We start from the raw sequence: 23,627 nt of genomic DNA, 5'->3' as shown, positions 1-23,627 counted from the left end.
TTCTTAGCATTCTTTTTTAATGGAACTCCTCATCAGTCTATATTGGACTTTCTCCTTTCAAACACTATTTCTCCTAACTTGTTTTCATATTATTTTTTATTTAAGAGGTATTAATTTTCAACCTCACTGTGGGTTGTTTCCTTATGTTGTTTATTATTTTGTATGCAAGCTTTTCTTCAGCAAACATATTTTTTTTCTTTCAGTATCCTGTACTTCCTGAGCTGTAGAAGTACAGTCCACTGTATGTGCTTATATCATACATCCTAGGGTCTTCACTGAACTAGTTTTCATGTTCATTTATTTGGTTATCACCAAGTAGACTGCATAAAGTTTCACTGTTCTTTTGTGAGGCCCAATCCTAGAGCTCCAATATTCTTATGGGAACCATTTTCCCCATTAAAACATTTGAATTAACTATCTCCTGGCATTTGTATCTAATATTTCAATCAGCTAATTTTTTTCAGACTTAAATCCTTTGGTTCATGATGCTTTCTTCTTAGGAATAAGGTCTTGGGGGGCCCTTGCCTCCATTAGAGATTACTTTCGTAGAAACTGAGAACTAGATCCAGGCTTCATCTTCTTTATCGATCAGCTATTTAAAAATAACACAGGATGTCTTCACAGCCTTTCACAGAACTTAGTACTTTTTGGCAATTAAGCCATTAAGTCAGGCACAATGTCCAACAAATAAAGCCTTTCTGCAAGATTTTGAGTTTGTTCTGAGTCTTTATATATTGCCATGGTCTTTCTCTTTAAATGCGAGAAAGCTTGCCTGATTACTTGAAATCACTAATGTAACAGGGAAAATCATAGGAAAAAACAAGACTTCTGCATTACACTGGCATAATTTCCAGCTTTGACAATTGTTCTATGTTGCCTCTTATTACAGAAATACACGCTGCAGTTACATGGCCTAAATTTAATTATGTTTGTCAGTGTTATTTTATCTAGCATTTTTGTTTTCATGCCTGAAAGAGTGATTGTGATGATTGTTTCTCATGTTTTTGAAACTGCAACTCTTTTTATTTCATACTTGAGAAAGTCAGTTTTGTAAATGTTTAGAAAAAATATGCATGTCAACTTAGAAATGCAATTTCACCAGTGGATAAAAGCTAGGGGAGATTTTAGTTCAATATACAGAAGGGTGTTCCAAAACTGAGGGCTGAACAATGAAGAAGTATAATATATCCCCATCACTGGGGAATCTCCAGCACTCATTTCATGGCCACTTAGCAGGAATGTTGTAGGAAGGAAAAGCTAATACATTTCTGGGTATACTGTTAACTACTATAAAAAGTTTATCATATTTATATCTTATTTAATCATGGAAATTCTTCTTGGAAAGTGAGAAATTTCACATTCAGAAAATTTAGCATTTGCTTCAATTCTAATGCTACATTTGAATGAGGTCTGTCTGGTATCAACTCTGCCTAAGATTCTGCACATAACCAAGCTACTTTCTCATTTCTTTTAAATGCATCAGGATTGACTCATATCACTGACAAATTGAGGCTTATTATTCAGGCCTTACTTGTAGTCTACTGTAATAAAATATTTCAGACATGCATAATCGTACTATTTTATTTGAAATTATGACAATTATATACAATTCACAACATTCATTTAATACATGAGTACAGGCATCAACTTTATTATTTGGACATCTGAATGCAACATCACCACTTATATTTGGATTTTTTAAAGGTATTAACACAGTGCACAAAAGCATTTCATTCTCTTTTGAGAAACAAGACACTTAAAAATATTCCTATTTATTTAAATTTTTAAGAGCAACTTCTGATTTTGCAGATGAATGACACTATTAGTAAATATACTATTAATAATATAAAATTAGCAAATGTAAAGATAATAAAAATCCCTTTATGGAATGGATTTTCATGTAACTAGTAAAATTTACATGATAGGGTTGGGGATTTGGCACAGCAGCACAGCGCCTGCCTAGCAAGCGTGAGGTCGTGAGTTCGATTCCTGGTACTGGAAAAAAAACCCAAAAAACAAAACAAAACAAAAAAAGAACTAGCCACCACCAAATTTACATGATATACAAAAATAACACCTCTGAACTAGGGCTCCTTTGATCAGAAAAAAAATATTTTACAAAGATCCTTCAGTATAATAAAAGAATTTAGGTATCTTTTCTAATTTTTCCATGTGTTAAAGTAAACTTCAAAAATGGAAAGAGAACCCCTTTGATTTATCTATGCAATAGTAGAATTAGCAGCTTATAGAGAGGGTGGCGCCATCATAAAAGTATGAAATCACTGCACAATTGTTATGTCATAAGCTTCAGCAACATATAAACAGAAAATAGTGTCTTTATTACTCAATGGCTTTTTTAAAATTTTCACAACTGTGAAAGACTCTAAAAGAGATACACAAATTTCCTGTCCTTGAGAAACTTTAATCCTATGCTACCCTGGGTCCTTGATTGTGAATAGAAAAACTATCCTATTTTCTTTGTCCTTAATATGCCATCGGTAGCATCTTTCAACAGCTGTTTGAAATAAAGGATCCTGATGCTCAAGAGAGAAAACAGATCTCTGAGGAGGTCAGAAAGGAGCATCAGTGATTAGAAAGGTTACTTATCATTTGATCAGACAAAGGAAAATTGAAAACCAACATATGGTGACCCTCTGGCCTGGTTCCAGGTGTTCAGTAGCCATCTAAAGAAAGAAGATAACATACCCTATTTCTGCCTTAAATAGTTTAATCCTGTTATGTAGGTAATTTAAATGCAAGAGAAATTCAAATTAACAACAACATCAAACCTGACTTGTATAATCAGTTTAAATAATCACAAAGGAGAAGGTACTAAAAATGACTAAATGGCTAAAAAAACTCTAAGAAGTAAACCTGGGGTAAAAGCTGATCTTTAAGCACACAAATGATTGTGGACCAATGATCTTGGCACAGTTTAGAAGAACTAGAAGTTAAATGAACCTCTTATCACATAAATGCCTAATAAATATATACTTTAGGATTTCAAAAAAAAAATACTGAGGTGCTAAAAACTCATATCTTTTATCCTCTAAGCCCATATGAAAGCACACTATAGACAATTTAGCTACTTAAAATCTTTAAGAAAAATGATTCTATAATCTCAGTGCAATCCTCCAATATTTAATAATCTGAAATTCTTCCTAAATAACCCATCTGCAACCTTCTAGCTGTAAAAATTAAATATTATTTTTGGGTTTTTAATATCTTGGTAGGGAAGGACAACAATTTCTAATCAAAAAGTCAAACCACAACAACTTGTCCAAAACCTGAAGATGATTTTGAGGCCAACATTAACTTTTTTTTTTTCAGGCGACTGAAACTCATTTCTCTAACCTACCCCTGTACGCACTTCTCAGCACTTCACTAACATCATCTTCTAAGTCACCTTCATCTCTTTAAACACTGTGCAGGTAGCTATCAACATTCTAAAAGACTAAGACTAATAAAGTCAACATACAATTGCATGAATGATCCTTAATGATAAAGCAAGAATGACTTTAATTTTAGTTAATAGGTGATGATGTAATAACAAAAGGCAGTCAGCATGAAAACATTCAAAACGAGAGTCTAAGAGGTAAATATGTCAGTCTTTTTGAGATACTCTTCAGAGAGAAAATACCATGATCAGAGAACTCCAACATCCGGTCTTTCATGGCTGCACAAAACTGTATATGAGGGAGACATACCCTTGCTGCACAAAACTGTATATGAGGGAGACATAATTTCATGGTATTATTATTAAGGTTATTAATTAATCTGGTAACAACATAATCTATATTATCTGTTATAGTTTGGATCTTTATCCCCCAGAGGTTTCCATGTCGAAGGCTGGGTCCTCAATGCAGCAATGTTTAGAGGTGGGGTTTTAGGATATGATTGGATAATGAAGATGCTGACCTCCTCAATGAATGATGGCTTTCATTCATTGAAATTTGGAAACTTTGACTTCTCATTAATTTTGAACCTTCTCAGGAGAAATGTATTTGTGGCAAGGTCTATATTTACTGATGCTGACCTCCTCCACTGATGGCTTTTTAATCTGTGGACTATCGAGAGAAGATGGCAATTCAGAAGGTGGGACTTACTTGACGAGAATGGGACCTTGAGAACGTGTTCTCAGGAACTGTACCTTGTCCCAGCCACTGTTCCCTTGGCTGCTTTCTGGTTAACAATTTTCATCAGCCCTGCCCTCCCACTGTGATGCTCTGTCTTACCACAAGCCTACAGAATAGAGACACATAAACATGGACTCATATCTCTCAAAGTGTGAGCCAAAACTCTTTCCTCCTTTCAGTTTTTTTTTCTACAGGGATGGAAAGCTCACAAACTCATATTCTCATTTTATGCTTACTAATTTTTTGAAAATAAATAGGCCTGAGTAGATTTCTTAAAGGGAAAATGTACAGATTGCACCAACTATATATTATATAGCCAATCTCTTACTAAAAATTAATAAATCTAATTACATATATAGCTCTTTGATATTTCATTTCAAAGATTATATCCTAAAAATCTCTTGTCACTTAAAGTATGGGACAAATATGGTACCCAACCTTCTATAGATTATTCTATCATTAATCTTTTAGTGAGGTATATAGCAGAGAAAAGCTTCAAATTTGATGATCTGTAAGTAAATATAGACCTTGCCACAAATACATTTCTCCTGAGAAGGTTCAAAATTAATGAGAAGTCAAAGTTTCCAAATTTATGTCATATTTTCTTTTTATATGTCCCTTTATGTTTCTACCACAAAACATTGGAATTTTGCAATCATAAAGTCAAAATTTTGGAGTCCACACACCTTTAAAATAAACTCCTTCATTTATTTCATTTTGTAGTTATGGTATAGAACACTTGGGTTTAAAAAGATAGATTTACATTTATCTAAGACATTTTTACAGCAGAGTGCTGTCATTGGCAGAGATACTGTGCAAGGTGTATTTGGCGGCAAGAGAAAAGGGAAAGAGGCCAGGGACAGAGCCCAGTGGTAGGGCACTTGCCTAGAACACACCAGTTCCTTGGTGTGATTCCTAGCACTGCCAAGAAAGGGGATGGGGGTGGAAGAGGACAAAAATTACTTTACAAAAGTGTTTTATTATATAATGCAGTTATTCTGGATTATAGAATTACATTTTTCCTAAGATTTAATACACCTGAGATATTTTCTGTGTATCAGTAAGCTGTCCTGGTTTAATTCATTAAAAACACCTCAAAAGCTTCTAGTTGATTTTAAGGTTAAAAAGCTGTATTTTCATTCATTAATTAACGTTTATTTTTTGGAGTGTTAAGGATCCAATCTGAGGCCTTACCTGTGCAAGAAAAGCACTTTTCCACCAAGGTACATCCTCAGCCTTAAAAACCTACAGTTCTCAATATGGACTCTACAGTGAAGTCAGATTTAGCTCCTATCTGTGTCTACCTCATTTATGTGATGTTTAAAACCATTAGTTTCATTGGCTTTCTCTCTACTCTTTATACGCAAACTAAGGGTCTTCACAAAGGTTCTCTTCCCATTGTCTTTTCACCAGGTAACTCTTTTCACTTAATTTATTCAACAAATATTTACTGAGCTCCTATGTGAGCCAGATATTGAGCTACTCACTGTACAAATAGCCATAAACAAGTCTCCTTTCATCATGGCAATTGTACTCTCATTACTATTATCAGTGCACTTATTCAACAAGTATTTATTGACCACCGACCATAAGCAAGGAAACTTTTAAGTGCTAGGGTACAGAAGTGGATGTAACAAACAAAATCTCCATCTCCAAGGAAAATAAATTCTAGGAGGGAAGGTAACTGTCTTAGTTATTTTCTTGTTGTTGGGACAAAATATCCAACAATACAAGTTAAAGAGAAGAGCTTTATTTTGGCTCAATAGTTTGCAGAGGTTTCAGACCACAATTGGCTGGTTCCAAGGCAGGGCAGCATGGCAGAGGAGAAACAGTTCCTGGCATGGCAAGCAGGAGGCACAGTGGAATCAAAGGTGGAGAAGTTACCCACAGTGATCTACCTCTTCCCACTAGGTTTTACCTCCCAGTATTACACGCAGCTACAAACCTATAAGTGGACTAATCCAGTGCTGAGTATCACATACCCATAATCAAATCACACTCCTGCCTATGAGTGCATGAGACTTAGGGGGAAAATTGAGATATGAACCATAACAGCAGCAAGAGCAGGATGAACAAGTGAAACATATAGTTTAATAGAAAGTACCAGTAATAAATGTTAGCAAGAAACAAACAAGAAAAATTTGTAGGAATTATGTGTGGAGGTATGTGGACATAGATGCGTAATTTTAGGTTAGGTTGTCAGTGAAGGCCATATCTAGAAGATTGCATGTAAATCATTAACTACAAATAGCAAAATGATTGTAGATTTTAAGAAGTGTTACAGTGGAATAAGTAGTAGAATGTGAACAAAAGCAACTGGAAGCTTTTTATAAAGAACCATCAGACAGATGCTGGTCTGAAAAGAAACTGCACTTGAGCACAGAGTGAAGGGTAGGACTGAGTCATATGCGAACCTTGAAATATCTTAATATGCTCCCCAAAGTAGAGGAGTTTCAAATGCTTCTACAACAGTATCAGCATATGAGCGAGCCAAGAATTGTCACTGATGACAGAGTCCTGAAGAGAAAATGGAAACATTTCTGAATGCTCACCATGTGCAGGGTAAATGAAAGGCACTTTCCATGATTGTCATGATCTTCAATTATCTGAAGTTTATGAAAACTAAGTCATTTTTCACTGAAAAAAGGCCCTAAAACTGAATAAAAGGTACTGATGGTCAATTTGGTTCATAGAAATGGTGAATGGATTATTTTATTAAAAATATTCTGTACAATATTCTGTTCCATTGCAAAACCATGTATTAGATAATTTTTCCTATGTATGGTTCAGAAGATATAGTCAAATGACAAAGCATCTTTCAGTTCTATATTAAAATAAGAAACAATGCAATAGCATTCCTGTACACAAACAGACTGAGAGAGAAATTAGGGAAACCACACCTTTCACAATAGCATCTAAAAAGATGAAATACTTAGGAATCAATCTAACAAAAGAAGTAAAAGATCTATACAGTGAAAATTATAGTACTCTGAAAAAAGAGATCAAAGAGGATATCAGAAAATGGAAAGATATTCCTTGCTCATGGATAGGAAGAACCAACATGGTGAAAATGGCCATACTCCCCAAATTGTTGCACAGATTCAATGAGATCCCAGTTAAAATACCATCGGTATACCTCACAGATCTAGAGAAAATATTGCTAAAGTTTATCTGGAACCAGAAGAGGCCTAGAATAGCAAAACCAATCTTGGGAAACAGAGGAAAGGCAAGAAGCATCACAATTTCTGACTTAAAATTATATTACAAAGCTACTGTGATAAAATCAGCATGGTACTAGCACAAAAAAAGACCTGAAGATCAATGGAACAGATTAGAAGATACAGATACAGCTACAAACTCACTCGGTCACCTTATCTTCGACAAAGGGGCCAAACATGTTCAATGGAAGGAAGATAGCCTCTTTAATAATTGGTGTTGGAAAAACTGGCTTTCCACATGCCAAAGACTAAAACTAGATCCATGTCTTTCACCAGGCACTAAATTAAAGTCAGAATGGATCAAAGATCTAACTATTAAAACAGAAATACTAAATCTTCTGGAAGAGAAAGTAGGTAAAAATCTTGAGGACATTGGGGTAGGCAGAGAGTTCATGAAAAACACCAAACTGCATGGGAAATACTTCAAAGAATCAACAACTGGGATCTCATCTTATTGAAAAGTTTTTGCACATCTGAAGAAATCACTAATAAAGTGAAAAGAAACCCATGAATTGGGAAAAAATTTTAGCCAACCGCCCCTCAGACAAAGGACTTCTATCGAGGACATATAAGAATTTAAAAAACTCAGGCCCCCCAAACTCAAAGACCAAATCCAGAAATGAGCATCTGAGATGAATACACGCTTCTCTAAGTTATAGAACTGCTACTGTTCTATTTTTTTTGTTTGTTTCTCATTTAATACTCTCTTTAAAATAAAAAAAGAAATAATGTACAACATACTATTTTGCATGTATGTGCTAACTCAACTTTATATAAACAGTTACAAACTTCATATATAATAAAAATTCCTCGTAACTTATCTAGTCATAAAATTTTTAAAATTATTTTATTTATAAAATAGAATTTATGTGGTTTAAACTTACCTGTAGATGAGCAGTCATTTCTTGATGGCTAACAGTAAATTATTTACTAGATATGCTATCATTAAGTGTATTTGAAAACAATGTATAGGATATAATTTAAAGGGAAAGAATAAAGAAATAAAGAGCTAAGGCTAAGACAGCCCTAAATTAATCTGTGCTTTTTGGAAAGCAGTCAAAAGATCACTCATACCCATATATTATATAGGCTCATAAATAAACTCCTTTTTAAGTTTAAAATTATTATTATTACTGCAATATGCTTTCTGTTAATCTAGTTTTTACAATTCTTTTCAAATATATAGGAGAAAAATGACAGAAAATGGAACGGAAATGAGGCAATAGATACTACTGGGCTTTACAAGATTTGTTGCTCAAAAGGAGCAAAAGAAATTTCCTGGGCATATTAATATAGCTGTCTTATGTGCAATACACTTTCTTCCAGAAAGCAACCAAGCCTCTGATAAACACACTAACATAGCTAGTAGGTATTTTTGGATAATCTGTTAAGGATCTAGCTTTGCATGGTGCTTCTTCCTACCCACGTTCTGCCTTGAAGAAGTCCTAATTTTATATAGGAAAAAAAAATTCACTCAAATACAAGACTTGGGTTTTCAGAATTTGAGAATTTATAACCCAAAGAATAAAACAAGCTTAAATATTATATGGTTTCTTTTATATGAAAAACTCAACACACATATATAGTACAAAATAAAAGATAGTAGGAAAAGAGTGAGAGAGAGGGAAAGAGACAGACAGACAGACAGACAGAGAGACAGAGAGACAGAGAGAGGGAGAAAGTATTGTAATCCAGTGTGGATAACGGATCTAAAAGTGTACCTTGACTTAGCATACTTGTCTTATACATTTTATGTATTCTTTGGTCTATTACTTTGGTTCTCAATCTGCCTATATTATAATGAACTTTATAAAATCTTATAAATAAATGAATCTGATGCTGGAAAAATAAAAAGGGGGGAAAAAAAGAATTGAAATGTGTTATGTACATGTACCAATTCTCTACAGTGAATGTAATCATTATGTACTGTGAACATGTACTAGTAAAAAGTTAAAAAATACATAAATATGCTAAATGCAACCTATTTTTGTACTGTTTTATGAGTTAATCTAGTAAATATCATTTCTATAATTATTTAAAATTAAAGGTTCCACATATAAGACTAATTTCAAACAAACAGAATAGTAGTAAAAGAAAGAGTAAGTTTAGAGAAAGTCTGTTGATCAGCTGTCCTCAAGGGAGACTAAGATGAGACGGAAAGTTTTGAGATTTTTAGCAAGATATTACTTGATAAAAATTAAACAAGTGTCTTCTGAAACAATACACATGTACAACCTTTATTTTATTAACATAATTGTTACACTTAATAGACACAGAACTGATAGATTTAGACTTTTTTTAAACTGTGGAGTGGGTAAATCACAGTCTATATTTTTAGTTGCCCCATCAATACAGTATCATGAGATAATTTGGATTTTTTTAATCAATGTAGTTTGAAGTACCTCAGAAAAAGGCATTATACAATTAACCGAAAATATATATCATGTATTGATTACTTGATTACACAAGTATCTTACTCTGTAGCTATTAAAATTTCTTCATTGTTCTATGGCATTTAAGAACACTTGGGAAACAAAAACTATATGTTATGCAAAAATAATAAAGGAAAATATTGTCCTGGGTAAAATAAATTAGAAAAAAATCTCATGTAAACTTCCAAATATAACTAACATGTATACAAGTAAATCTCTCACTAAGCGTTCAGGCAAGATATTTTGCAACTACAGATGCAGTCATTCGTAAATGAGCTATGACCACATAACTACCAAAGTAAAAGAGATGTAAAGCTGGTCACTGATGCAGTTATGGATCATTCCAGAGTTGTTCTGAATCTTCTCTGACATCATCTAACACCTGCTTGTTGAAAATGGAATCATTTCATGATCTTTAAACACTCTCTGGAAAGGGTTTCAGTGTTTTCCCAGGTCTACAGCAATTGTGTTTAGTATTCATTTCAGCCTGCTACACTCCCGGAGCTATCTAAATCAGGGCTAGTTTGTTTTCTTCAGCTATCATCTGAAGTATGACTTACATGATTGGACTCTCATATTCAAAAGCACCACTGTTTTCTAACATAGTATTTGGGGTTGTTTAAAACCAGACGGATTCACTACGTAAAACCCAGTGAGGGTTTAGATGCTAACAACTGTGTAAACCAAATATGTTAGGTACAAATTCAAGAGGTGGGAGTGATGGTAAAGAATCTATTATAATTCAAGAAGTTTTACTTGTAACATACTAAAACATAGCATCAGCATTCTCATATAGAATATGAATCTAGAGAAAATATAATTGTGCTGCAAATCAAAGTGAAAAGAATTTATGATAAAATACAATAAATTGTATAGGTTTATAAGATGCTAATGTCACCCCAATTTTATTTTATGTCTGTTACAGGTCTTTATAAATGTAAATACAAAATGTCTAGAAGCAGAATGTGAAGAGAATATGATTTCATAATTACTGTTTACCTCCTTTTAAATCAGTCTGAAATGAATGAAATATACAGATCAAGGGAGGAAGATCAAGTCAATTTTTAAATTAATTTGTTTAAGAAAGAAAATTATATTCCTTGATCTTATAAAGCTAATGATTTTCTCATATGGAAATTTATAGGTGGAGTTAAAACCCAATTTCCCATAGAAAATAAAGCAAAGATTATTTCTCTAGTTAACAAATAAGAGACACAGACAACTATAACCAAGCAAAGAATTTCTAGTCTCATTTGCTCATGACCTATTAAGCTAAGTTATATCCAAACATTATGATTAATGCCTGGCTGACTTTTTGAGGGAAAAACAACTTTACAATGAAAGAAACTACAACCATACACAATTAAGAATAGAAGATAGCTTATAAAGAGACACAAAAGATCTGTGTTTTCCTCAAGGCTTGTGTATCCAATCACACGGAATCTTAAAAATTTAGAGGACAAAAAGAGTTGTCAAAGTCTAAAGAGTAACAGTATGCTTTAATACTATTTATTAATAGTATTAATAGTAGTATTTTAATACTATTAAAAATAATAGTATTTTTAAAAATATCACTTCACTTTATACTGTACACAAAGGAATAATTGATACATTACAGTGACTGCAACATTTAGTATTACTTACTTAAAAATTTAGCTCATTTTATTACTATTTTTAAAAAGGAATTTTAAAGACTACTTGTACAAAAATAGAAAGTGAGCCTTTAAATTTCTTTTTATTTTTGTTTTGTCTTATTTTTTGAGACAAGATTTCACTATATAGCTCTGGCTGTCCTTGAACTCAATACGTAGACCAGGGTGGCCTTAAACGCACAGCAATCGTCCTTCCTCAGCCGCCTTAAACGCACAGTGATCGTCCTTCTTCAGCCTCCAGAATTCTGGGACTGTAGATGTGCACCACCACACCTGGCTAAATTTCTTTTCAAACCTGAATTTTTTTGGCAAACAATTTGACATTTTAAAGTCCTCTTATTCAACATACTCATACTCCTATTATGCACATGATTCTATACTACTAGACACTAATATCTTTGTCTATGAGCTGGGAGTGGTGGCACATGCCTGTAATCCCAGGACTCTGGAGGCTGAGGTAGGAGGACTGTTTCGAGTTCGAGATCAGCCTAGGCTACAAAGTGAGCTCAAGGCCAGACTGAACTGCATAGCAAGACCCTGTCTCGAAAAGACAAAAATAAATAAATAAATAAAAATAAATAAAATAAAATCTTTGTCTATGAATTTAAAAAGAATTTCCATACATTTTGTAATACAGACATTGTGACGTCGTGAGGCAAGCAGGAAGAGTAAACTATGATGTCCACATTTTTTTCTACAGCAATTTTCCTTGTTTCACTGTTTGGGCTAATGTCTTCTTGTTCCTGCTTAGTTGTTGTGTTGGAATGTGGGCAGTGGATAAAGCAATTTGAATGACTCAGTACTAGCAAGTATGAATTAGAGTAAAGGCACATAGCCAGTGAAAAAATGTCCTGTAGCCCATTTATAAGAGTTCGAGAGAAGAGAAACAGGGAGGGCTTTTAAAAACAGTATTTCAAAAGACAAAATAAAGTTGACATTTTAAATTCAAGGTTTAAGGAATAGATACATCAGAAATTATTAAATTTAATTGGCATCTCTCACAAGAAATTTGAAATTTTTAAATTTAGGATTCTTCAACATTTATAAAGAGCTATTATACAAATGATAATCAGCAACAGTACAGTGTCAGAACCTATATTTAAATTAATAATGTTACTGGAAGTAATTTATGTGCATCATAATTCCATCTGAATGCAAAAGAACATATATAAATGACTAAACAAAAGGATTAAGCCTCTTACCCCATATTTACATTGGCGGGATGTTGCTCCATACTGGAAACGACATTGCTCATCAGCATCGTACACCTGACCTGGGGCCACAGCTGGATAAAGAAAGTCACGCTTGGGAGGCTCATTATCAAGGCAAGTACCACGGCCTGAACTGTTCAACATAAAGGATCAAAGGAAATTAGGTACTCTATGGACTATTTCTGCCACAATTATGAAACCATGTGTTGAGCTCTTTGTGGTAATAATTTAATGCATGAAAAACACTATATAATAACAATATTACCAATAAATAATCACATGGCAAAACAGATTAGTTAAAATGACACCTAAGTAAGAGCTCCAAATTGTTTTTTTTTTCCAGCACCAAGACACAATGAAAGCATCTTAGACAACAATCTGAAAATGTCATGTTGGCCTTTAAAACACTGATTTAAATTGAGTTTTGAAAGAATCAAAACAAAGCTTCATATTGTTTTAAGCTTCATGTTTGTTTTCACTGAAAATATAACCACATCTGGTAGAAGAATTAAAAACATAAATGTGGAAAAGTTTTCAGAATTGTAGTTGTAATCCTTAAAGACCTAATTTATAGCCTTTCACCTGAGTCAGAACAATAGATGCTATAGTAAGACACATCCATAGGTTCTTGAAATACTTCACTAACAAATGGGCTGACTGACAGATGAGGCTAAGATTCAAAGTTCTCCACTCAAGTATATTAGAAATGTTTAGTCTTTCAAAAATTTCATATTTCATCTGGGGTCATCAGAATTGGAAAAGAGAATGTTCTCTCTCTATAATTTCTGCTTTGCAAAGTATGCCTGCACTCAAACATAATATTTTAATTCCATGGAACAAATAACATAAAGATTGCCAAAAGCCAGACAAAATAGTTTAAAGAGCTTTAAACTTTACTAAATATAATTGTTCATTTTTATTTAGTCAGTGTGCATAAAATAGGACAGATGCTTTTTTACTTTCATTTCACATGTGAGTAAGTTAGAATTTTTAAAGAATTCCTGTGCCAACATTTAAAAATTTTTTCCAACATTCCTGTCCATTGTGCCAGCACTTGTGTTTTTTTTTCCAACTCTTTTTCATCCACTTTGCCAAAGGAAAATAATTTCACAAGTAGAAGTTCCTCAACTGTTATTTAGGACAGTATAAATTTTCACTTGTATATAGGTAAAAAAGAACTATGAATAATAATGAGTTTTATATTCACTAAAAATTTCTCATATTCTTAAAATGTAAAACTTTATTATATAAAAATGTATGTTTGTACAGCAGCAAATTAATATCTTTAAAACATTGAACCATATTATTAGTAAGGTGATAAAGATTCAGAAGACCAAAGGGATCGAATACACCCTTCTTTATACCTTGTTCAATTAAATGCCCCTTTTGACTAATTCTTTAATCAACAAAGAGTATCTAGATGAAATATTAAGTACAGTACTAATATAGATAGATTTTGCTATTGACTACTGCAATAATTTCACTCATCACTACTCAAAGTATCTAACAGAGAACAATCATTTTTTTCACCTGCCTATCCAGTTTTCATGAAAAAAGCACTTCCTTTTTATTGTAATTTTAGAATTTGGCATGTACCTCAGCAAGAAATACTATTAAACACGAATTTTAAAAATAGTCAGAGCTTTATACATTATGTATAAGCTTTAGGTAAACATAGTTCTACTAGTAAATTTGAAGTTATATACAATACAGTGGCACCTTAGTTCACAAACGCTTTTGTTTCTGAACGATTTGGTTCACAATCAGAAGCATTTGGCAAAATTTTGTCTTTGTTATGAACTCTGCATCAGGTAATGAACACAGCCACAGCCATATTTCCCACATGAACTTGACCATCTTTTCCAGAATTGTGGAATGCGTTAAGTTTTTGAAGTGAGGTACCACTGTATTGAGGTTAATGACAAAAAGATCATATCTTAATAGTATAAAGGTAAAAGAAAGACCATTTTGATAAAATGAAATACTTGTAAGATGATTGCATTAGTAGTTTAATTCCTAATTTTCCTTCCAGAATATGTTTCATCCCCCTTATAATAAAATTTTAAATAGTTTTAACAAAGTAATTGAATATGTCATAAAAACAAAATAAGTACTATGATAAAGGTAGAAAAATTAAAGATTATGTACTGAAGTTGTACTTAAACTGTATCCTATAGGTAACATATATTTGTCAACAGCATAACAAAAAAGTGCAGGATATGTTCACCTAAGTGGCACCAAGTCAAAAAGCGATTAAAAATAATTATATATAATTACTTTTAGGAAAAGTAGACTAAAAATTTAAGAGGAAGAACCATGTGAAGTCCCAGGACAAATTTAAGAATAGAAACACTGAGGAAAAAATTGTTTTCTGATGGCAAAATTGGCATGAGAAAAACCAAGAATAATCACTTCATTTAACATTCTTGTCTCAAAGTACTAATGGTCTTCTAATCATGGCTTGTGTTCTTTAAGGAATGACCATTGCAAGGGCATTCAACGCCATGTACTAGGGGCTCCTGGAGTCAAAACTCTTCTGAGAAAGTTTATCCCAAAAGTATATTTTTGTTTCAGTTCTTTGGAATCACCTCTTGCTTTTGTACTAATGTATCCTGACTAAATAGCTACACAGGTCTTGTTTTCCTTTTCCAGTAGATCTTTACGGAAGAATAAAACTCCATATGAAATAAAGTACAAAAGAAAACTATATGAATCTTTTACAAATGAACCTGTGCTTAGGAATAGCATATCAGCAAAGGCATTTTGAAATATGTTTGGCTATCTGTACAAATTAGCAAGGCTGTGAGTCAAGTATCTTCCAGTAAAGCAAATGTAGAGATATCTGCATGGCTGATTAAAATTGTTTCTACATTCCTAACATTGAATGTAATCATACTTTGTCATACAGAAAAATCTTGATTAATATATTTGAGGAATGAGATAATTTTCATATTTTGATACCTAATTGAGGATTAAAAATGCTTTTTTGCATAATGTTACTAAAATATGAGTTGTACTTTTGCTGCTACTTTCAACTAGGTAAAGTCTATAGATCATAGTTATTAACTTCTGGGATACAATAATTATGGATATTTTCATTCCTTCAGATTATTATCATAAATGAATTACTACAGATACAAAGGTATAAAGCAGAGAAGATGGATCTGAAAGATGTATATTTAACCCTGGACATGCTTTCTTAAAATATTTTTTCTCAGAAAATTTCCATTTGCTCAACTCCAATCATTTTCCTTTCAGAGGTGACTATTATCCTGACTTTGTATAATAATAATTTCCTTATTTTGTTAATAATTTTACTTCTCAATTATTCTCTCGCCTGCTTTGGACTCTTTCATTAAAAAATCATATTCTAGGTTTTCTCTGGGAACTTCACTGTTTTCTTCAGTATTGAGAATGAGATACAGCTATGTTGATATATGTAACCGTAGCCCATTCATTTTTATTGTTCTATAATATTTCACTAAATTATTCATCAATTCTTCTTTTAATGAATATTTTAGATATTTCCAATTTTTTGGCAATTTTAAATTACTATGCTGACATGAATGTTTTTTGTACGAGCTTCCTGGTGCCAATGTTTTTCTTTTCCTAAAAATATTCGAGTGAGTTTTTATCTTACAAATTGTGATGTCCTTATTTAAATAAACAGAAGTTATAGGAAATTTTTATTTAATATAGAGTTCTAGCTAATTAAGATACAAAATTCTTGCTGTGCTGAGCCTGTTATTATTTATGTTACTATCAAAATAATAGCAGTAGTGACCTTACATACAAATCACCTTGAGTTTTCTCATTAACAAATTTAAATTTACATGGTTTGTGTGTGGGGTCATATGCAAATTTTTCCACTCAAAAATATAAACCTTACCTATTAATAAATTTATCAATAAATTAATAAATGTAACATATTGTTAGTCTCCCTCTAGAAGATGCTACATCTTGATATGGAGTATAGATAAAATTGTCCAGTGCAAAATTATATACATTAAATATAGGGGCTGGGGATTTAGATCAGCAGCACAGAGCCTGCCTGGCAAGTGCAAGGTTGTGAGTTCAATTCCTGGTACTGGAAAAAAATAAAAAATAAAAAATAAATCTGTGATTGCTTCCTTAGAGCATATATTTCACAATAACCTAAACTCTAGTTAATATCTAAAGAAATACAGGTAATTATTGTATTCACGCACTCTATTTTTGTTTATAGTTTAAAACAAGGCAAAGAAATTGTATTAGTTTAAGAATATGTTTCTCCTTTGATTGTGAAGTTCATAGTAAGTCAAAATACATTTACATTTTCATAAATCTTTGCAGTAGGGGGAGTTACATTTTATCTATTCCTCTCCTAATTTAGAGAGTTCACTTACACAGTTCAAAGGTTAGCACTGAAAATATAAACATGAGCTAGAATTCAGTCTTCAACTAAAATTTGCAGATGCCTACATGAAATACAGTATGTCCTCCCATTATTTCCAGAACTCATGAGATGATCTTCCTAATTGAAATTTTAGATGTATTTTTACTAAAACAATCACACTATAAAGGACAGGCCTGTAGACTACAATACAATGGAGTCAATCTGAGCAAGAAATCTTTTTACTGTATATAACTCCATACATATTTAACAGTCCCTTAACAACAAAAATTAACATTTAATGCCATTTCTTATTTTTTCACAAAGTTGAGCTAATATACATAACGTAAGCAAAAATGAAATAGGTTGACATCACCTACAGCAAGTGAAATTCTTTACCTATTGTGTTCTCAAAAGCTTCTCTATCAATTTTTAGGAAACTAACAATGTTGTACCTAAATGTTACAACTTAATAACAATTTAGGTAAATACAAATCTAAATTGTAAAAGTCAACCCTTTTTTTTCCTCTAGCTCTCTGCATGAGTAGGATATTTGAACTTCGACCTTCTGAGACAGGATCACTGTACTGAGAAGTTTACTCCACCCCCCATATGTAATTATCACTTATCAAAGATTTATAGTAGAGTAAGTTCCCCAAAACATATCAGATTAACAGGAAAGAAAAACCTGTGTAAATTGTTTCTTTGATACTGTGCTTAACAAAAACAAAAACAAAAGATCCCATTTATAAAAATCACTTTCCATCCATAAAAATAATTTTCCGTCTAATAGATTGATGCTGACCTTCAAAAGTAATTGCTGGAGAGGAAATATGAGTGCTTGGGTCATTTTGTTCATCTTACATCACTTCTCTGATGGTTGTAGTCTCACCTTTCTTCCTATCTCACCTTCAACAATAACACTGCCTCTCTTAATACACTCAGCTTCTGTTCTTCATGTAAAAATAACTACTCTGTATGTAATTTGGAATTTCAGGAAATTTTGTTATGGATCTTTGTTAGTGCAAACAATTTAACAGACTTCAAATGATTCAGGAACTGATTCACAGAGCCCCCATAACTTTTAAAAACGATATAAAATTACCCTGCACTATTGCTAAGTGGTGGTGAATATATGAAAAACTGGCCTAAATTACTGCTGGCTGCCTTCCACTGCCTGGAAAATTAGCCCATAGTCATCAATGAGTGGGGCCATAGTACCAGGTTTATTTTTCTCTAGTTTCTAAATAAATGAATAAATAAGTCCCGCAGGCAGATAGGAAGGACACTACCTGCAAAGCCGTCGTCGGAAAACATCAGAAGCTGGCATAACACGTCCATTATAACGGAAATGGGTTCTTTATTATTTAATCAGGACGGCTTCTGGGCGATTCATGAACCACTTATTGAATCACCGAGTTTAAGAAATCTGAAAAAAAATATTGGGAGTTGGTAAACACCATCTCCTGATTGATCAATAGCACCTAGTGTTTCAGAATGACACAAGAGACTTTGTGTTCCACTGGCACTAACAGTGAATCTAAATCATAGAAAGCTCATTGCTAAATCCGCCATCATCTTTGGTCTATACAGTCACTAAGTGGAGAAAGATATGCATTTTATTGACTGGGCTGCAATTCCTAAACCATTATCTTTCAAGATTTCTTCTTTTTGAGAAGAGAAGCTAAAATAAAGTGCTATGAACAGTTTGAGCCAATTATAAAACAAATGTACCCTCAATCTTTGATCAAAATACCACTATATTTTATAAAATATCATGTACAGCTTTTACAGAAATTAAGTTCACTGCATTAATAAAAAAGAACAAAGAAATTCAACAAAGTTACTATGTCTTTGTACCTCAGTGAACTGACCTTTTGAAGGCCTTGTGTATAAAGGCCCTTTATTGCTTGGATAGATTATCATCAGTTTTTTTTAGTTTATTATTAAAGAAGGGGGAGAAAAAGACTATTTTTCCCCATGTCTCTACCCATTTTCTTTCACATCTACCTTTCATTAATGGTTTTAACTTTGTCAGCATTCTCATGAAGATGCACAAGAGAATTATTTTTATGAAATACAGGATAAATAAGGCCCTGTCAATACCAATCATGCTTATACATACAAAAAACAAAGAAGCAACAAGGATTAAATAATGCTTTTGGATTAACTATTTTAATTAACTCAATAGAGGGGCCAGGGATATAGCTCAGCAGCATAACACCTGCCTGGCAAGAGCAAGGTCCTGAATTCTATTCATGGTACAAAAAAAAAAAAAAAAAAGTGGGAAGGCAATAGAACACTTTATTAAAGCCAGTAATAATTCTACATCTCCAATCAAATCAATGGTATTTTTTTAACTGTATTTACCAGCAATTTAGGGATTCCCTTTATTGTGTCTTTCCAGCTATAATACGGTTTCAAATAAACAAAATCTGGTGGAAGCTTAAAACTAGTCCGTGTATGTATGTATTTTTAACAAGGAAGAACACACAAAATTTATTATATGCCTAAGGCATGGGAGTATTAGCCACTAAGCTTGTACTTAGTACATAAAGATGATATTAGCTAATGAGTTATGTAACAGTCAGTGGGATAAAACAGGATACAGAAGAAAAGAAAATATTTTTAAAAATCAAAAAAGGCTTGCCATCAAAAATACACAAGAATCCTGAGCATATTATATACAGTTTGCCTTTCTGATGACAGAGATTAAAATTTCATTATAAAAACATGAGTCAAGTGGGTTCTTTATTATTTAATCAGGACGGCTTCTGGGCGATTCATGAACCACTTATTGAATCACCGAGTTTAAGAAATCTGAAAAAAAAATTGGGAGTTGGTAAACACCATCTCCTGATTGATCAATAGCACCTAGTGTTTCAGAATGACACAAGAGACTTTGTGTTCCACTGGCACTAACAGTGAATCTAAATCATAGATCTGGCTTGACCTCTGGGGAAAGCAGATCTTTAACAGTGTTTAAAAGTTAGACAAAACCATCTTAGAAAATGATAATGCTAGTGCTTTGTGCAAAAAAATCAGCAAATGATATCAAACAAATTTTCTGTATCTATCTTTATAGGGCTGTACTTCACCCAGTTGGCAATAGGGAAGTGCAATGCTATAATTTTCGATTACTAAGATTAAAATTTGTTGGTATATATGTTATCCTGTGAAATTAATTTTCAACTCCTTCAACTCTAGTATTATGTTGAGTAATTCAAAAGTGTTCATTTTAACTATCTTTCAATTATTGAGTAAGCACTACGGTGGATAATTTAAAATCTTGTTTGAGTCCTTTTAAAATATACAATTAAAAGTTTTCAGTATATATAATCTGGCTATCCATAGATATGAAGAAAATTATAGTGAATAATTTTATCCCATATAACCTATCCGATTTTTAAAAAAATTTACAATGCAATCCTGTTAATATAAACTTTGAGCAAAGTTAACATTTAAAAGGAATTTCCATTGTTTGTATGTATTTTATGTAGATTTTATTTTTCCTCTGCAAGAAAAAATAATATAACATAGCTAAAGGCAGCAGTAGAGCAATAAAGCACTGAAAACCTTTATAGCATTTAAAATTGTTATATCATTTAATGAACATATATTGTCACTGTATAATTATAGCATTAGACATAACTATGTACATAACATCTGATAACATAAGCATTATGATTGATTTAAACCCATTTACAAAATAGGACCCTGAAGACTAGAAAGGCTAAATAGCATGCCCATGGTCACATGGCCAGAAAGACCCAAAGTATCAGTTTCTAAAGTTCAATCTGGAAGCTTTAAGCAGGTGAGATGTAGAAGAACATCTCCTTTCCTAAACATACCTGAATTGATTTATATTCTTCATATTCAGATAAGCAGACTCTGGAATATATATTGAAAGACTACAAAAGAAGTTCCCAAACAGTAGAAAAGATGGGTTACTTAATAAAGTCTTTTCTCAAAGAGCTCATTTCCTGGCTGCTTGTTTTTTTTTGTTGTTGTTGTTGGTTACTATTGGATACTCTTGCACTCCCACATAACTCTATTTTTTCACCAACAAAATGAAATATATAATCACTGAATTAAAGTATGGCTTATCCTCTATTAAGTTACGTAAATGTAAAAATTGTTTTCCATTTATTAAACAACTCTAATCACGCACATCATCAGTCTCACTTATGTCTTTGCTCTACTTCCTCTAGTTTGCTCAGTAAGTTTTGAATACTGAATTGAAAAATTTGCCATAAAGATGGGTTAAAGTATGTAGGGTATAGCCTGAAGTGTAACTGGGCCCTATAAAAGTTAATCATTATGCAAAATTTGAAGCCCTGCATATTAGGCTTCCACCAATGACTTATTTCTGGAGCAATTCATAAGTACTCTCCAGAGATTACTTACTCTAGAAAGCTGGTGATATAGTCTCGACTGCAGGCAGACCAGGAGAAAGGATTGGTATTTGCAGTAATGTGAGCTGCCATAAGTTTCGCTGCTTCATGACCTTTTGTCCCACAAGAATTTCCAATTCCATCATGGTTCATACCAAAACTGTTTTAATAAGGAAGAAACATGAAAAAGAAGAAATAAGAAAAAAAGAAACAATCCCCTACACACCCTATATTTTATTTGACCATCTATTAGCCTCATCAGCATGTGCCTTCTATCAAGATAGACCACGTCCACTACAGAAATGTAGGACTAATGTCAAAGGCAATAAAGACTAATTCAATAATGATACAATATGTCTGACTCCTTTTACATTTATCTTATATTCTCACATGCTACCTCACATGCCTCGATCTCCTTGAACAGAAAAGAGAATGTATATGACTCTTCATTTTATAATGAGAAAACAGATTGAACAAAGATGAACAACCTGTAACAGATTGGTGAAAATTTAGTGGAACCTCCCTTTTAACATACTAGTGTTCATCCTACCTAAATACACTGACTCCAAAGGAAACTGTAAAAAAGATAACTATGACCCACTGAATTCTAGGAAATAGTTCAAACACAGAAATCCTTCTTTTTTTGATTTTTGAGTCAGAGTCTTGCTATGTAGTTAAGTCTACCTTGAACTCATGATGACCCTTTTGCCTCAGCCTCCTGACTACTGGGATTATAGGCATGTCCCACTGTACCTGGGTCCTTTTTCTTATTAACATTGATGGAAGAGAATTAAATATATATATTTTATGTCTGTGTTTTTGTAAGTTTTCAAAAACCTTTTTGAAAAATTTTGATCTACTTAAAGATTACGGTTTTCTTTGCCATGGCCTCCATTTTTAGGTTTTTCCTTGTCCTTTCCCCTTATGTCCAAAGCCATGCTGACTGCTACCAATGCAATATCAAAACATGCTTCAATGATACAAAAAAAGTTCTCAGAGGGATATTTTCACTGTATGTGGATACATTTTACCTCCTAAGTATCTGGAAATTTAGGATAAATATAAAAAATATTTTAAAATACAGTTTTTTTTCCATTGTGGTATTTCAGCATATACACTAAGATGCCTGTTCAAGGAAACATCACTAGAATGTAGAGTAGATAAGGATTAAATGTTGTAGGACAGTCTTAGGTAGTTGTGAACAGATACATACAAGATGATTAATGAAAGTGAGTATTAATGCAGTCCTTTCAGCAATGTAGAAACATTGAAGATATATAAGTAAGCACAACAGAAGATTTCTGAGTCAGAAAATACAGGCTTGAAAATCCTGATCTGTATTTTAGACAGATCATTACAGTAATTCCATGATGGACACATTGAAGTAGGAAGACGATGGAATCAGGAAGAACAGTCCAAGGATGCTGGTCTGAAGTAGTACATTAAGGTAAAGTAGGTCCGGGGATATAGCTCAGCGGCATAAATGCTTGCCTGGCAAGCCTGAGGTCATGAGTTCAATTCCCGCTACCAAAAAAAAGATAAACTATATTGGAGACATGTGTAAGAGGCAGAATGGATGGTTTGTCTTCAAAAGTGCATTATGTGCACTTTGACAATGTTAAATGATGACAGACAACATATTCACATAGGGGCAGCAAGGAGGAGGAGCTAGTAACTCAGGTGGGAGGGCTAACATAAGTGCAGAGAAGAAATATATAAGAAGATCCAGAGCTCTAAAGTAAAGCACCAAGAAACCTTTCAGGAAAGCTAACATTTAGTATTCTAGTTTGACATGAATACAATTGAGTCAACATCTTTCAGTGGTCTTCTAGAAATGTGAAGGTGCAATTTCAATGAGTTGAATTAGACATATATACTGTCAAAATAATCAACCACAACTTAAACAATGAGCTCAACAGTATAAAAGTGCAATTCAAGAAAATTAATATTCCTTATTTCATTCAAAATCTGATACTCCTACATTAATACTATGCTTCTTTTCAAATGATAGTAGCTGTAAAAATATTATTTCCTTTCAGCAACAGCCCTATACATAACTTTGTGTCATGTTAAGATGGGTGTAGCCAAGTATAGATAGCTTTAAGAGAATAACTTTCAAGATTCTTGACTTCTTCATAGAGTCTATTCTAAAAAAGAGTCAAGCTTCTAGCTTCATAATTATATTTCTCCTATCTTACAAAACACTCTTCTA

At 32.8% G+C, this 23,627-nt stretch overlaps 1 protein-coding gene across 2 annotated transcripts in view; it reads right to left on the bottom strand.

The window, feature by feature from the left end:
- Adamts6 (ADAM metallopeptidase with thrombospondin type 1 motif, 6) overlaps positions 1-23,627 on the bottom strand; it is a 282,035-nt gene that overhangs the window by 120,486 nt on the left and 137,922 nt on the right. For both annotated transcript variants that reach the window (XM_005392632.2, XM_013518467.1), the window contains exons 10-11: positions 21,429-21,575; positions 12,641-12,782 (exon numbers count right to left, since the gene is read on the bottom strand). In XM_005392632.2, the coding sequence (XP_005392689.1) occupies positions 12,641-12,782; positions 21,429-21,575 (289 nt within the window). The remainder of the gene's footprint in view (positions 1-12,640; positions 12,783-21,428; positions 21,576-23,627) is intronic.

The sequence above is a fragment of the Chinchilla lanigera genome, unplaced genomic scaffold (assembly GCF_000276665.1).
Source record: "Chinchilla lanigera isolate Chin_1 unplaced genomic scaffold, ChiLan1.0 scaffold00045, whole genome shotgun sequence".
Lineage (NCBI taxonomy): Eukaryota > Metazoa > Chordata > Mammalia > Rodentia > Chinchillidae > Chinchilla > Chinchilla lanigera.
The sequence above is the reverse complement of the archived record's forward strand: the minus strand, read 5'-3'. Positions and strand labels throughout refer to the sequence as shown.